This window comes from Passer domesticus, chromosome 4 (genome assembly GCF_036417665.1).
Source record: "Passer domesticus isolate bPasDom1 chromosome 4, bPasDom1.hap1, whole genome shotgun sequence".
NCBI classification, from domain to species: domain Eukaryota; kingdom Metazoa; phylum Chordata; class Aves; order Passeriformes; family Passeridae; genus Passer; species Passer domesticus.
This window is the reverse complement of record NC_087477.1, coordinates 25,738,784-25,756,569: the sequence shown is the minus strand read 5'-3', so window position 1 is coordinate 25,756,569 and position 17,786 is coordinate 25,738,784. Positions and strand designations below refer to the sequence as shown.

The following is a 17,786-nucleotide window of genomic DNA, read 5'->3' as shown; positions in this document are numbered from 1 at the left end:
ACAGTATGCATCCCAAACACATACTTATGTAACACTGTATTTTGAATGTTAATTAATTTAGAAGCATGAAAGCCACAGGCAAACTTCATAAGTTAATATTTATCTGATTTTACCCATTCCTAAAAAGTTTCCCAGGTCATCTCTCCTTCTCTTGGGGTGTGGGAAGGGGAAAAGGAGAATAGGGAAGCAAATTGAAAGAAGGAAAGAACTTGAAAACTTGGCTTAGCTATAACGTAGTTCCTGGCCACTGTTTAGTATGGCTATTTTCAGTCTCTGAACTTACCCTCTCATCTAACTGTGAAGAAAGTTAATTCAACAATATGCAGTACCCATCAAATACGGCTGTAAATTTTTTGGGAAGGAGGGTGATGGGGAGGTTGAACATATGGATGCAGTTAAGGTAAAAACAGATGTTTGTTACTTTTCTTTGCAGCAACACTCAGAAACTAAGTCAAAATTGCTTTTTTTTCATGTTTATGTCTGAAAGAACTATAAAATTAAATATGAGGGAGGGCGGGTGGAAGGGGAGCTGCAGTGAGTGTCACAGAGAAAGAATGAAACGGTCTCCAGTTTTGAACTCAAATCCTCAAATGAAGGCCCATAACAGTTAAAAGGCAAGACATACACCATTTAACTCCAGATTTAAAGACCTTTAAAGGGACTAGCTCGGAGTTGCTTTCATCATGCCTCCTCAGACACAAAACACCAAACTGAGGAGTCCAGGCACACAGCACATCCATGTTAAAAGGCATGCCTTGGTCTGAGGGTATAACAAGGTACAACCTCCTCATTTGCTACAAAGAGGCTGCTCTTAGCTCCTTTAGTTCTGCACTAAAGTATTCCCAGTTATTTCCCAAATCTCTACGATTTAGTTGCCAAACATTTGAAACCCCAGGTGAAATAACAGTATGCACTGTAATATATATTCTTTCAGCACACGTGTCAGGGACAGAAAACATTTTGGGTTCATCCTCCATCTTTCTGCCCTGTATTTACGTCCAGAAAATAACAGACCTTGCAAAAGTAATTGTTTTGGCTCTCTGCCGCTCCTACCTCACTTTTCAATATTCAAAAAGGTTTACACACATGTTCCTCAGTAATTTCTATTGGCCTGAGTGATATGCAATTATGATTACTTGCTTTCCCCTTCCTTCCACCCAGATGTTGCTTTAGAGCATCAGAGAACACAGACTGTTTGACAGGGAAGTTGAATGGCTCAGCGGCCAACCAAGGAGCTCCTTTCCCCACGGACAGTGATTAAAATCCAGCTCCGGTAACAAGTGATCAGAAAACCCCCTCTGATCAGAGAGAGCCATGTACACCCCTACAGGAATATTCTTAGTTAAATTCCTCTAGGACTACAGGAACACAGATAACACTAGCCAGTGAGCAAGCACAATTCATAACAATAGATAAAATTGCTGAAAAGAGGCACAGGATTATAAAGAGAAGCTCTTTGTAGTACCATCTCCCATGTTTCCTAACAATCCCCATTAGATCAAGATTGTGAGAAATGGGCAAAATGCTTTTCTGACAGAGGCAATGTGTATGCTGGCTGACTGTACACCTGCCCTAGGGATATTGCACTATACTTGACCCAAGGAAAAAATACAGCACTCAAATGTTAGTATCATAAATTCACACACTCCCATTTGCTATTTTAAAAATAAAATGAGCAGTCTAGTTTTTTCATGTCAAACCAGAAAGTTATTTCTCTTGTTTTGACTTCACAAATCAAACATTTTGTTCTGAATCACTACCATATTTTGCTTTCTCATTGCACCATTCACTTAATATACTGATTTAAGAAAACTGTGTGTGCTAGCTTTGAAATCTAGCAAATAGCAGGGAAGAGAATGGAGCAGAAGAAAGGCTAAGGAAAAGACACTACAAGACCAAGAGCTACCTATTGTTCTCTAGGTGTCAATAAACCCGACTGCAAAATGTTTGTGATGTACCCCCTGCTAACCAAGCAGAATGCAGAAGGTGCCTGTTGCTGCCCACTAATGCAGGTACAGCTCCAAGCCCAGCAGCTCAGGGTTATGGCTCCAGAGCCGAAGCGTGGGCAGAAATATTGTCAGCAGCCCGCAGAGGGGGGCCTTATTAGGGCACAAGAGCAACTTGGGATGAAGCAAAAAGTGCACAACCTTTGCCTGCTGCTGTGTGTTAGCGAGGTCTGTAACAAAACTGTGGGCCTCATTACACAAAAAAATGACAGATACACGGAGAAATTAAAGCCATCAAATAGAAATTTGCCTTTTTTTTCTTCCTTCTCTGTACCTTCCTTCTAAGAAATATATCTGCTGTGTAATATATTTCTTTTCTTTTATCACCCCCCAGATTCACCTCCTTCTGCCTGAAATTACCAGAAAATATCAGAGTTCTGAAAATACCAGAGTTGTCTGAAGACTGGTTACTGGTCTAACCACTTGTTGTTTATAAAATCCAACTACAGATATATGGATGGGAAGGGGTTACCTAAACAGGATTACTTTTTTTCCTCAAGCTGTTTGAAATCAATATATGAATAATACATTATCCTGTTCACATCAGAAAAGTGGAGAAAGGAGAGCTGCATAGGATGTCTTCCACCACATCTTTACAAACAAAACCACTAAACCAGCTCTTAAACTACATTAAGGAATTTTCTGTGAGAAAAAAGAAAAAATGAAGTCTTTTTGTCCAGACAAATCAGTGTGACAATTACATGGCACTCATTAAAATAAAACAGGAAGTAATCACAGTTTGTGAGAATACAAATAGAAGCCCCTCAGGGCTGTGCAAGTTGCTCCAATGTGCACATATACATTCCAGGCATATTAAACAGAGGCACAGCCTGGCCTGGCTGCAATCTCCAGCTCACGCAGCTGTCCGTCTACTGCAGCGTAATCCCAGCTGCCAATCTGAAAGAAACCAGTTAGTCAGAGCAGACACAACCAACAGAAACAAATGTCACTCAATAATGTTCAGAGGCACTGGGTTCATGGATAATTTCAAACAGTATCTCTGTCTGGAACACTGATGTGCTCATTCAAAACACCTAAATCTTTGGCTACTGGAAAGAAGCAGATAAAAAACACTAGTACTACAAAAACAGGTCTGGTAGTACTTCAAAGAGACTGACAAAATAAAAAGAGAAGAGTCTAAAAGGACTCTGAGTAAAGATCAATTTAAGGACCTGCAAATAAAACTGGAGTCGGTACAAGCAAAAGCCTAAGCTACTCTGGAATTACTTTTTTAAATACAACAGTTTCTGTTTTATTTGAGCACCACAACCAAAATTGTTTCCCACTTCTCTTTTCTGTGGCAGCTGAAGATTTCAAGAGAGCAACTCAGTGCTTTCACTTCAAATCAATAATTATCACAGAGAAAGCAGTGGCACTGCCATGCACAATACCTTCAAATTTCAATTTCTGGCATTATTCATTTGCTTCTCTAAATAGCTAAACAATCCCAAATTTTCTTATATTAAACTTTTTCTTCTGGAAAAAAGCAATCAATTCCATACTGTTAACAGTCCACGGAATTTCCTAATATTGATGTCATCTCTATCTATTAAATAAAAAAGCTTGACTACAATAAAACATTTCAATCTGAAGGAGATTAATACACAGATGTCAAAATCCAAAATGTAGTGGTCTTTAAACTGTCTTCTCTGATCACCTTTCAGAATCTGTAACAATTGTGAAAAAGAAATAAACAACTCATTTTCTTAATATATGAAATACATTTATTTAATCTCTCATAACCACTACCTGCAAGACCAAACTTGCTGTTTCCAAACTTTGGGTGCAATGCTATCTCAGGGTTTTCTACTACAACAAACGAACTTTTTGTTGTTATTTAATAGAATGTAGCATTTAACTGAGACTTGACTTTTAGATTACTGCTTGAGGAAAACATCTCTGGCATGACCACAAGCTTTTTCACTCAAGCAGCAGCTATTTATCAAATATTACTAATAATTAAAATAAGGAATTTTGGTAAGTAAACACCACACACATCTACAGCCACAGTGGGAACACTGATGCCTACGTTAGACACCCTGGGCTGCAACAAGCACATCGAATGAAAATACTCCAAACAAAAATGTTTTGTTTCCCAATTACTATGAAAGTCAGTACAGAGAACATTTGGACAGCATAAAGAGGCTGCAAATAATCAAAGCATGTTGATGAAACAAGAAATTCCTGTAGCCTGTTCACTTCCATGTTTCTTTCTAGGCTAAGTGATTTGGTGTATAACTGTAGCTATTATATACAAGTATATCTCATCCTTTCCACATATGGAAGAGGAAAAAGTAGTTTTAAAATAGAAACTATTTATAACAAAAGGAGTTAATTTTGAAGTGTTATTAACTCACTTTTATCCATACCTTATTTACCTTTCTATTACTCTTTCTTATTTAATGCTGGCCAACAAATATGCCAGCTAAGACTGACCAGCCAGGCACAAATGAAAATGTAAGGAGCCCAGGGGGTCTCAAGACCTCTCTGGCTCTTATAGAGCTCTCTTTGACCCAAGACAGGTCAAGCAAGAGGTGAGAGAACTGACTGGTCAGAGAACTGACTGCGCTGAAAATTTCTATCCCTTGAATTTCAATCAAAGGCTGAGGGGAAAAAGCACTCAGAGCTGAAGAACTAATTCTCATGAGTTACCTCCTTCCAAAAAACTTTACTACTTCCTGCCAGTTTTTTAAATCCTTATACATGGAGCATCCCAGTCCTAATTCAATTAACTCTAAAATATCTCTCCTTTTCCTGCTGGTCAGAGAAGGAGAATCAGCAGGTAAAACTACAATCTACCCTGTAATGAAGAATAAAAGAGAACAAAAAGGTCAAATATTTTTCTGGCTCAGAACCCAGCTGAACATTTTTCATGTCTGTTTGTAAGTATTGTAGAAAATATGTAAGTTAAGAAAAAAGCACAATAAATCCCCATTCATCCCATCAAACTCTAGGCTGAATGGAATCAAAGGAGTGCCACACCTCCCAGATAATCACAGTAAGCACTTGCTTATGCTCATTTTGCTCATTTACTCCAACACCACAAGCAGGTCACAGCGTGAGCAGAGATGTGACAACTAATAGGTAACTGATACAAATGGGTGGCAAGAGTGATGCTCCTGTTATTTAATGCTCCTTTCACCAGAAGGAAATCCTGCATCCTTCCATGGGAGAGTCCTGATGCCCAGACTAGCTGATTTCATTGAGCAGTGGTACCTGCCCTCCCAGGAGGCCCTGCCTCTGTTACACAGTCCTACCATGGGTACTGCCCCAGGAAAAGACCAAGGCATGGGCTTCGATGCATTGCCAAGTCCACATCTCCTTGGCCATTAAATCACTCTACAATCCTTTAAATATTGAGCCTTCTCAATTCCAGTTCCATACAAGGGCATTTTAATATAGATTTGCAATTAAAATGAGACCAAAGTTAAACATTTATTTGGCTTTTCCCATGCTGTACAACACCAAACATGCCATCTGTGCAGCACACTTCCAGCCAGAGACAATTCAAAGATGGTTTCTACGGTACCTTGAATGTTGTCTCCATGAATTTGTTACTTACCGAACACAGCACATGGAAATTTACTGCTCTGTGACAGTTATTTTATAACCATTTTATCCTACATTTTAAAACTCATCACAACAAAGACCGCTGCCCAACCTGCCAAATCCAGATTGATCATTTTCCCAACTATTTAGTAAATGTTAACTATGTTATAAATACAAATCCTGTTTATACGCTGTGAAAGATTCACTGTTGTCAGGGTTCTCCAGCTAAGTTAGAGCTGAAATATGCTATTAACTCCCACCATGACCAGACCTAAAGAAGAGGCCAAAAATGCTTTCTCTGGGATAAGATATCAGATCTGCTACTGCTGTCATGAAACTGGGGTCATGTAAACTAAACATCCTTGTAACTTCTTTTGGGCACAGAAGTATTTCAAACTGTAAATATTTAAAAATAAAATACAACTCATAAGAGATAGACCTAAGATGCATAAAACTTAACCAAAGACATTCATCTTAAATAACATTTAAAAGCTATTATCCATTAAATAATTTACCCTATATGCATTAAAACTGAAAAAAAAAATAATTATCTTTTTTATATATGTAATCAGAAGTGGCACATTTAAATAACAAGCCAAATGCTAAGTCGAAGCTGATTCTTCATAATTTTTGAAACTCCTCACTTCATATGGAAATGAAATATCATCAATAGAAAGAAAGGTGTCAAAAAATGGAGAAAGCTTGCTTCCTAATGTTAAACAGACCACCCTCATGTAACAAAAAGTCACCTTCTCTTCAGAGGAAGAAGTACAAAACAACAGAATCATCTAAGGCTAAAAGCAAGTCACTCAAAGTTATTAGTTAATGGGACTTATATTTTTAGAGATGTTATCGCTAATTTAAAAATTATTAGTTTTCCTTAATTGCTGACTTCAAAGATCATATCAGATGGTTTTGTTTTGTTGGTTTTTTTTTTTCAAATATGGCTTTTTGATAAGCATGGGATAAAATTCAGGATGCTTCGTGAAGGGTAAGGAAGTACAAATCTAATATACAAATACAATTTGTACTTCCTGTACAAATCAAGGATGCAGTCTCCAAATAATATTTAACCTTCCTGCTACTAACTTTGTTTCTTCTTTTTGCTTTTATCCAGTGTTTACACTAACTACATAGGGATATCAGTGGAGAAATGGACTTTTAAGCAGTAACTGAGGGCAGCCCACATTCATGTCATCCTTTCTTACACTAAGCCAGAGAGAAGAGGAATTTCTGTTCTTCTTACCAACACTGATGAAATACCCACCAATCAGTCCTAGATACAAATTATTTTGTATGGATTGTGCTTCAGCTCCTAATCAGTCACTTGTCTGAGCGACTTAGATCTAATTCTACTTTCTTTTTTCACTCCATTCTTGGACAGCTATGGCAAAAAAAGAGCAGAATTTGTGATAAGAAGGTGCTGTGAATTCTCTCCAGAACAGTTGCATGACATTTGTCTGTGCTAAATGACTCCTCGCCCCTTCCATCCAGGCAAAAAAAGAGCCCTTCCACAGCAGATCTTGTGATTGGGAGTTCCACACATCAAAACGTGGTGCTCAAGAGCAAGTCAACAGAAGGCAGTGACACAGCAGAGCTCTGCTGGCAAACGCACTGTTTTTCTCCAGGAAATTTACTGCTTGCCCACTGAACAGCAACTTCCCTCTGCAGCTGCCACCTCCTTCAGCAAGACACACAGAAAGCAGAGCCAATGACAGCTCTACCAAAATGCTTGGAGGGGAAGAGGAGGAGGAAGGAATGGTCTCTGCAGGATGGGCAGTGCACCAGTATGCCAGCAGGGATACCGGATCCCTTGCCTTGCTTCTCCTGGCTGCAGCTCCCTTCCCCCACTGGCTGCGACTCAAACCCCTCTCTCTTGATCTACTCCCCTCCCCCTGAGATTTGCCTTTGAATTATGCAAGCTTTGCACTCCCCAGGGTTTATCTGCCAAAAGGTAGCATGTGGCCCATGGTTTGCATTTTAGTTTAAAATTTTCTATTATGGCAGTCAGATCCTTTCAAAATACTTTACTTCCTTTATTCCCATAGGCAGAAAGAATGGCAGGAAAAAATTGTTCACAGCAGTATAAGAGGATGTAAAAGTTCTACGTTTTCAGTTAGGAAAAAAAAAAAGAAAGGTGGAATATGGTTTTAATCAAGTAGTTTTCCTTCCTAGACGAGTACTTCCTTCTTGTAATATATATAACCTGACTGCCTATAAAAATAAAGGTGCCAGTCGGAGCCATTTAGGAGACCTAAGGAAATTCTGCATTAACCTACACCCCTCCACTCCTCAGTGCCTTCCACCATTGTTCTGTGTGTGGCCCCTTTGATGAGTTAGGTCACCAATAGCCATGTCTATATCTGTGGAGATACCTCAGAAACACATGCATCATAGGCCTCTCATTGCTGATGTGGTACAGGCTCAGCACTATCTGTGTGGGGAAATTGCCAAGGTTTAAGCACTTGCTATTGTTTCCATATGATACCTGAAAGCCTCAATAACTTGCAGCTCTCAGAATATACAGGAGTTACTCTTTGGTTTAGGTTTGCAAATAAAAGTACTTTTTTCTGCTAAAATTGTCAAGATTTAAAGACCCAAACCTGAATTGTATCAAGAGGAAAAAGTCAAACTCATCATTTTTGAAACCACGAAATCCAGTTTAATACTTGCCTAATAAAAAGATACTAAGTCTGAGGTGCTGTGCCTGCCTAAAAATGCTGTAAACTGTCCACATCAGAAATTCATTTGAGCTCTAACCAGGAATTTGGTGGAGAAAAGAAGAGATATTTTTTGGTAGGCTGACTGCAGGAGAAAAATAAATGCTGATTGAAGCTGCTTGGTAGCACAGAATGTTAGCACAGGTCCTCAGGGAGGCAGATTAGCAAGCAGGAAGAAGGTGAGGCTGTCAAAGGTGCATGATAAATTCATTTAGCACATGGATATAGAATGATTATGCACATAGAAATACACACAAACAGATTTTTCATCACTTTCATCTCTACCCATAAGTAAAACTAGAGTAAGTCACCATTGGTGATAAGTATCATTAAATTTCTGCAGTATCAGTACTGCATCAGAGCTGTCATTTGAAATTACATGTACACATTTACATAATAATAAATACACTTTACAAAACACATGCAAATGGCTAGGGATACCTAACTAAACAGGAGACCTTTCACTGTTTTAGTGGCATGCTTAAAAATCCTAAACAAAAATATTCCACTGGGCCAATCCTTCAAGCAACTTGGAAGAGAAGTGCTACAAGACAGCATTCATTCTGCTGCCTGAATTCATCAGTGTGTATTTTTGACACCATCAGCAGTGTTTCAAAATTCTGCTGCTGCTAAGCTACTCCACTATTGTGAACTCAACAACACCACAATTCTCCCTCTCCTGTTTTCATTTTTTAGTCAGTTCAGACAGCACAGAACAATCAAAAATAAGAAACATTGTAGCAAAGTACTATAAAAAATGTGACAAATTCAAAATATTTGGTAACAAAGTGAATGCCTTGCTGAGATGATCCACACTTCCAAATATTTGTAACTTCCCTGGTACAAAAATTTTTTCAGGCTATAACACAAGTTAAACAGACCACAATAAATGCGATAAAAGAACTGTTCCAGAAAAATTTAAACTACACAAAAACTGTGTGTGGAGACTGCTACTTTCACTAGTGTTACTTCAATTATTAGTTTAATAAATAAAGGTTCAGTGATGGTTAATTTAATAACAAAATTTAGAACAATTTACATACAATACTCAGCCTACATTTCAGCTCACACTTTAACCAATCACTTCAAGAGTCTAATAAATACTCCTAAAAGGTAAGAATAATTCCTTGCCAATGTAGAGTGAGCAAATTCACTACCAGTGAACTGAAAACATGGCACAGTGAACATCTACTAGATGACTCTTGGGTCAAAAATTTTTCCAAAACCAGATGACATTTTTTCTTGTAAGCCATGTGTTCCAGTATCCCTCTCTGTAGCTTGATTAAGGGTATTTATGTGCAACATACGTATTTTAGGTTTAAGTGTACTAAGATGCAGTTTGCAGACTGATGGCAAGTCATGTAATGACAACATTGAGCCATCACTTTGGTATTAAGCCAGTCCCTGTGTCATCTCTAAATAAAACAGCTGATAAGATTCATATTATTTTGTTTTCATGGACTGCAAATATTTTATAATAAGGTACCACTTACATTTATTCTATAATTAACATACTTGCAGCTATACTTGATACCAATACAATGTCTGAAGAAAGGACATAAAATCAATCAAAAATCTATTTTAATCATGCCACCCATCCCTTTTTTAAACAGCTGTTTAGGTGGTGGAGGAGGAACTTTCAAACACACAATGTTCTGTGAGATACTTTGGCAAACAGATTTTCTGAACGATGCTGAGTCTGAATAAAGCTACTGATCTTTGAAATGCTGAAATATTTTCTTTTGCATCTGAAAAACACAGGCCAGGTTATCTTAATTTGATAGCAAACCAAATTAAAGTATCTGAGGCTACAAAACTCTGATGTTTGCTACATATGCAAGACTGCACTTAAAGAGAGCTGTTAAAAAGTGCAGAAGTAAATTCAGAAGCACAAGCCAAATCCAGGTTGCTCATTGCCACTAAGATCTGATATCAGGGAACAAAGTGAGTGAACTCAGCAACTGAAGCAATCCTTGAACTTTTATTTTTATACTGGCATCCAGCTTGGGCTGAAATCCAGGTGCACAAAGTTTAAGAACAACTTGCATCCTTGTTCTATTAATTCTGCATGCTGTGACAACTGGTTCAGGCACCTTGCATTCGACTGGCCTGTGGCCAAACCACACGAAAACACAAAGAAATGGAACATTCACCAGAAGCCTTGAACAATGTGGAGTCTTTACAGTTTCAACACTGCAGTGGTTAACGAAGCCTTTTCTGTATTTATAAAGTACAAACTTACCTCTCTCAGTACAGAATCCGTTATTGAACTCAAATTAACAGCTCCTTCATAAGTCAAATAGTAGAATACATTCAGGGACCTAACAGCCTCTGGCCCTTGCTGTTTGTAGCCAAAAATCAGATCAATCCACTGGTGAAGCTGGCAGGAGACAAACTCACTTTCTAATGCCTGTGAAAAAAAACACACACAAAACACAAACTTGAGTTTGCCAGATAGTCATCATTTGGTAGTAGCAGGAGCATTTTTGTTTTATAGCATGCCAAATTATCTTAACAAGTCTAACTACAGAATTGGTAAGAGTATTTTAGACGATCTATCCAGAAAAAGGTGGGCCTTCTGATAGATGCCAGAGTCTCATATCCTACTTCCCACTTACTGGGATGTCACTTTTTAAACTGTAATAGTGGAAAAAAAAGGAAAAAAAAACCAAACAGTAAGTGGAAAGTATTTGTGGATTTACACAAAGACAGGCTATGTTTTTATGAACTCTCAAAATGAAATTGTGCTGTCCTGTGTGATCTGCATGCTGAATAACAACAGCAGGATTATCTGATTCTGACAGCCAGCAAGAAGATGGATAGAATTTGGGAACAGGACTAAGTAACCAGGAATGCTAGGGTAAGAATTTTTTAACAGGATGGAAACATCAAACTGCCACCACATTCATGCATTTCTTGTGTACAAACCTATACAGAAACCCATACAGAAATGCTATGCTGAATGATTGAGCTGCTTTGCTGAAGATGTTAACCAGTTACAACCCAATCCCCAAGACAAGAGCATCCAAAAATCACTATATTAAAATGTAACCTAAAAATCATTGCCATCTAAAGAGTTAATTTATGTAGATTAAATCACTATCAGGATTTGTTTTTTCCTATTTTATACAGAGGATTCAATGTATTTCTGATTTGAATTACCAAATGAAAAAACATAACAAACAGATATTCTCTTCATCTAGCAAAATGAATGGCATTTTCCTTGCAAAGGAAATTCCTAATTTTGAGCAGAGGAAGTTGAAATTAATCGGGAAACCAAGGAAATCACTCTGCAATTTGCACACAAAAATGATGGGTTTGTTTCATTAACCGATGCCTGAAAACAACATTTAAATTGACACATAAAACCAGCAATTGTCTTAATTTGTGTGGTGCACTCCACACAAAAGCCCTAAATATGTTCAAATTAGAGCAAGCTGCTTGATTGTCACTGCAGTCTCATGTCATATTAATGCATGACAAACATTAAACCATACACTTAAATGGCAATTTATATCATTTAAATGTTTACTGCCACTCCAGATCATCATTCATTTAAATGTGACTTTCTGACAGCTAATTTCAGTTAATTTTCCTCGATTCACTTAATTAGAACTTTCAATCAAGAAAAGACCTGTACATATCTTAGACATCATATCATTCTTTTTTTATTATTACTTTTATTAGGATACTGAATTGCTGAAAGCATTCTTTAAAATGAATCACCACACAGTAGAATATCTGCTGGGATGATCATATAGCAATACCTTACAACATATATGCTTAGCTGGGACATTTTTTTTTCTTTTTAATTTAAAAAACACCCAATATTTAGACACAGACACACAATTAAAACTATAAAAAACCATGAGCAGGCCAATTAAAAATTAATGATTTCAAAATTGTTTAATAAGATAAAACCAGTCAGGAGTCTCATGAGTGTCCATAATACTTCAATGTGCAGCCATAAAATTCTATAGGGCTCAGCAAATTACAATGATAAGAATTAATTTTCATGCTATCCTGCTAGAAAAAACAAATTAACCCTGGAACACACTTACTGTTATCATTATAACTATTTAACACAAAGAAAACAAAAATGTTAGGAACTTGAGATTTGTTTTATAGGTACATAAGTAAATATTCAGAATGTGTTGAAGTTGTTCATATTCTCCTTTTCTACAAAAGCTGGATTTTCTGTGAGTCATATTACCCTCACAAAGCATTTGGACCTGAATAATTAAAGGAATACCACTGCAAGCTCCTTAATGTTTGTATAAATGTGGTTTCCTTTTTCCCCGTTAAAAGCAAAACTAGAACACTTTGCCTTCTCAGGGAATGGTTGGGAGCCATCCTGATCCTTTTATTTTTCAAATTTAAAGTTATTTTGCATTTGAAATTTTTACAGATTCAAAAGCAGATTTTTTTTTCCTTATTAAGACATTTTAAAATCTTAGCTGCCAAATCTCAAGTGAAAGAGATAACTGAAAGCCAGCTACAGTCAGCATCAGGACCTCGAAGAACAGACCAAACAGCACACAAATTCAAAGGCCAAATAAGCTTGCCTGGTATTTCAGGTTCACAGTTAAGCTCTGGGTTAGAGGCAAGTGCTAATGCTATGACATAATCAATGGGGGAACAATAATTACCAGCTCGTGTAACGACTAAAGAACAGACTTCCAAGGAAAACAACACCATGTGCTGGATCAGCGTGATGCACTTTGCACTGGTGTATTTAAATATGGGTCCTCCTTAAGAAAGCATCTGAGAAATGAAGGCATTGTGATTTGCAGAAATATTTGGTTACAAAAAGAACAGTGTTTGCCTTGTTTGTTGTTTTCAAACATTGCTGTTAGCATTTACCTCTTGCAAACCTAAGCCAAGCCAATTGATGGTTCACCATTTAGGATTACTTCAGAATCAACTTCATCTAGGACAGGCAGTGCTTGTTAAGGCTCCAGTTAAACCCAGCACGCAGCCATGGGATATGAACATCCTTCCACACTGCTCCTGGAGCAAACCAAGGAACTGGCAGCACCCCCAGGGCAGAGTGAGCTCGTTGCTCACCCTGTGCTCTGAGGGATATATGCACAACAAGGAAATCCCTGAAAATATTCAGCAAATAAAGCAATACCCAAATCCACAGAGTTATTGTAAAATGAATCAGGGACTAATGCCCAATTGTTAATGGATCAAACAAGCCCATGGAAAGGCAGTCACGTGAAGCCACATACAGATTGTCAATTCTATCCACAGGGGACTCATATTAACTTTGACAAACTGTCTTGGGGCTGATATCTGTTTCTTTAATGAGATCTATTAGGCAGAGACTAAAACACTTGAGATATGCTAAAAAGTACAGTATACAGATGTCAAACACAAACACCTATTAGTAACTTTCATTTCTCTATTCCCAAGGCAGAAACACTTCAGACACATGAACAAATAGAAGCTTTGATCTAAATAGGAAATTTTAGTTTATTCATAAATACTTTTTGAATGCACAATCTGATGTCACTAAATACGTGCAACCAAAACTATTTTGTTGTGAACAACTCACTATTTTATGAGCATCTTTTTCTGTCCTGTTCTCTGGAAGAATTGAATAGAGAATAATTTACTGCTGGCAACCAAAGATTAACATCAGTCTAACACTAATACAAATGATTTGGTACAATAAGGATGGAACAATAAAAAACATAAAACTAGCAGGCTGGGAATGATTTTTTACTCTGTCCAGTATAGAGTCTCTAAATATTTATCACGATATATTTTCCCAAACAATATTATTTGATATTGTTACAAACCTTTGCAATCACGATTTGTATCTTTGAAGTGACTACTGTGGCTTTTGCCCTCTACTTTCATTCCTGCTTTAGATTTTATGCAGTGACATACAGCATATGAAGTGATGTCTATTAAAAATGAATATATATTGTGCTTGAGTTTGGGATGTTCTAACACTGAAATTAGATTAAAGGTTTAACTGCATTTTTTTTCATTAACACAGATATATATTCATAGTCAAGCTATTCAGAAATAAATTACAAACTTACTTGCCTTATTTCTATGCTGATTAAAGGAAAGTAATTTTGAAGCACAGCATAAAACATGCACGCGACTCTTATTTGAATGACAGAGAAAGTGTCCAACCCATACCAAATGCGGTTTATGAAATGTTAACATGAAAGGAGAAACTTTGTTGAGAAACCAAAACTGCTTCTACACAAATAATATTTCCTGTTTATTCAGTTGGAAAAAAAAATATATCCAAACCAACAAACTCAGGAATACACTTCACCATCAAGTAAGAAATAAATCTCAAGTAAAAATAATTGCCTGTTACCTTTAATGGACTAAACATTTTAATTCCCCTCTGCAAGAATTTCCTCTGAAATGCTTAAAATGGAGTCTCTTTTATGTTCCACTTGAAAAATATTTATGTATGAACAGAAAAGCATGAATTAGGATTTCACACATTTTTTTAGCAAAACCACAACTTTCAGGTGAAAAATACTCTTCTTGAACACGACAGAAAACCCACATAACTGCAGCAGCAGGTAAGGACTTTAAACTAATACGTGTTCTGGCTTGGAAATACGTGTGTGCACATGCATTCAAAACAAAATCCCAAACCCACCAAACCTAAACAACTGGAATGATGTTTGCATGTTCAGGCTTTCAGACACAAGTTAGTAATGCTGCCTTAACATTGATATATGACCTTTGTAAGTTACAACGAAGAAGGCTGGTTTTTTCAGCCTAATTAGAACTGTTTCAAATTTTCCTGCTAAATATATGATAGAAAGTCCTTTCAACTTTTTTCTTTTTTTATTCTAGAGTTTCTTTTCACATCAGCCTTGTTCCAATCATAATATGTTTTGAATTAAATTATTTTGATTCAATATGGGGATCACATTTCACTTCTAAGATTTAAAGTTCGAAAAGGAAAAGTTTAGGCTGTTCAAACAAAGCCAATGCAGCCACTTTGCGGGAAGCTATTCACATTTACCAAGACTGACAAATTGTTTGTGTGCACCATTAGGTCTAGTTTCTGCAATAGTTGCCAGATTTCCTGTCCTCCTAATAACATATTAACTCTACAAGTGCTGGCTTTATCTTTAGAGGTTTTTCAGCAACCACTTGGATATAAAAAGTAAATTATGAAATGCACTTTCACCAGTGACGCTGTTTGATGACAGGGGTACACACATCTGAGAATAAAGATGTATATAAAGTTATTACAAAGATTCAGGACTGCCTTGATGATATCAGAAAGGAAGAGGACAGCAAACATTAAGTGGGAAACTAACTCCATGTTCTACACGAGGTAACGCAAATTTCAAATGGATGAAAGGGACAACAAAACCATTTACATGATTGGTGATTTTTTACTTGGTAAGTAACTATTTCAAGCAAATGCATTTAGTTTTGCTTACTGTATTTTACAAATTGTTTTAAGCATAAATACTTAAGAAACTGAGCATTACCTACAGAAAAAAATCAAAATAACTATTTCATTTTTCCTTTGTGTGTGCCTGTGTTCAAGAAATGCACTGCCAATTCTTCATTACTATTGTAACAAAAGTGGGCATTTTACTTTATTTCTCAACTTGGTTAGCGATAGCAGGATAAAGTACTCTGGAAAATACAGTCCTAATAAAACATTTAACTCAACTGCTTTACTGAAGACAACTGGTCTCAGAGAAGAAAGGATATCAGCAATTTGAGAAGCTCAGACATAGGAGATCTATGGAAGATTAACTTCCCTTCCTCTGTTCCTTCTTCTCTGTATTTAACATTAAGCTAGCATTAACAAAGAAGGAAATTTGCATAATAGTGTAACTTACTGGGATTTTGTGGCAAGGTATATTCTGCATGATCAGCACGTAAACAAAAAATTATTTTGCAATGCAATGATTCAAACTCCTATCTGAATTAATGTCAATATTACCAAAATAAGAGTAGCGTGTTTAGCCAAAAAATCTTAAGCACTTTTTTATCTTTTGGTCATTTCTATACTGAGTCTACAACAGTAATTTTGTAGTTTAAATGGAAAGTCAGACAGCTGCTACACATTTTATAAAATGAAAACTGCATTTCCTTTGAAATTCAGCTTTATTCTCAACTGAAATATCTATTATTAGATGCCAGGAATAAAAGATTTTAGAGAATATGAAAAAACTGCATTGGAGCATTTGTAGTTACTCCTTCCATCAAGGGCAGTGATCACTTTTAAAATATTTCTCAGCATATCCTTGATAACCTGCAAATTTGAGATAATATTTTAAGGCAGAACTCCTGCAATCTTCCATGAACAGTTTATGAACAGAACAAATTATATATTTTATTCCTAAGTCTCAAAGTTTAGACATCTACCTTAGGTGTTGCCTTACCTCAGTTATTCACAAATTCATGGTTGTTACAATGCTAAATTCCCTACTGAAAAAACAGAGTGGGCAAAACCTGTCTCAGCCCACTGGCTCCATCAGTAAACAGATGCTTTCCAAAAGGCATCCCAAGAATGGTTCTGTCCCAACTGTCTGGTTCCTTCAGACCAAGAGGTAGAAAAGGCACAGAATTGGTATGAACAAAAAATGATCAGGAGGTTTTTATTACATTCCCCAACACAAAAAACAATTTATAAAATCCATAATTAATTGCAGTTGTGAAATCACACAAATGGCCATTGTTATTCATAACTCTGATAATACTGCTGTGTGTGGCTGGCATCTGTCCTTCCCCAAAGACACACGGAACATCTAACTGTGACTGGCTAGTCCATAACCATTTTTTACTACAAAGTTGGCTACAAGCAATTATTGATAACACCAGTAGGTATTACTGAGTTATTGACCATTCCCACTTTCCCCCACCACATCCCTGAATTTACCGTCCACATTTAAAACATCTGCTATGTTATTAAAAGGATTCTCTCCCACAGAAAAGTCATCAACATCCTGAGGCCAAGACAAGGAATGAAAACTCTGAAATTCTCACACACGGTACCAAAAGGAGGCAGGAAGTTCCCTCCTCCCTGAAATTCAGCAATTCCTCTCCCAGCTCCTCTAGCACTTGTTTGCATGAAGACTGACAGCCTGGATCTGGAACCTATTACCCATGCAAGCACAGGCTGTTAACCACACAGCTGACAGTTGGCTCAGCCAAATTAGTTCAAATGAAGTTTTGTGATTTAAAAAAAACCTCCAAACCCCAACCACCAAAATCCCACCAGATAGGACTGCATTTTGCAGAGCAGTGCTGTGGACTGGTTGTCTCAGCATCCTACTCTGCCACAACAACTTATTTTTCCCCTCAGAAGTCTAATGTAGGGACATTGCTTACAATGCTTTAGCTCACTTGCATTCCTTCTAGCCAAGGGACTTCTGTGTGACACCTCCTTGAGCCTTGTGATCAGTCTGAATGTCAAGTGTTAGCGAAGACAAACTGAAAGGTCAGAGGACTCCACACTTCTGAAAGGGTGGTAAACAGTCACTGAGCTTTTTGTGTT

At 37.1% G+C, this 17,786-nt stretch overlaps 1 protein-coding gene across 5 annotated transcripts in view; it reads right to left on the bottom strand.

Moving 5' to 3' along the window:
• The window catches only part of LRBA (LPS responsive beige-like anchor protein), a 373,617-nt gene that overhangs the window by 50,608 nt on the left and 305,223 nt on the right, over positions 1 to 17,786 (bottom strand). For 4 of the 5 annotated variants that reach the window (XM_064416675.1, XM_064416676.1, XM_064416679.1 and 1 more), the window contains exon 48: positions 10,518 to 10,685. In XM_064416675.1, coding sequence (XP_064272745.1) covers positions 10,518 to 10,685 — 168 coding nt within the window. Of the gene's footprint in view, positions 1 to 10,517; positions 10,686 to 17,786 lie in introns of those variants that run through there. The other variant, XM_064416678.1, reaches the window with a different exon arrangement.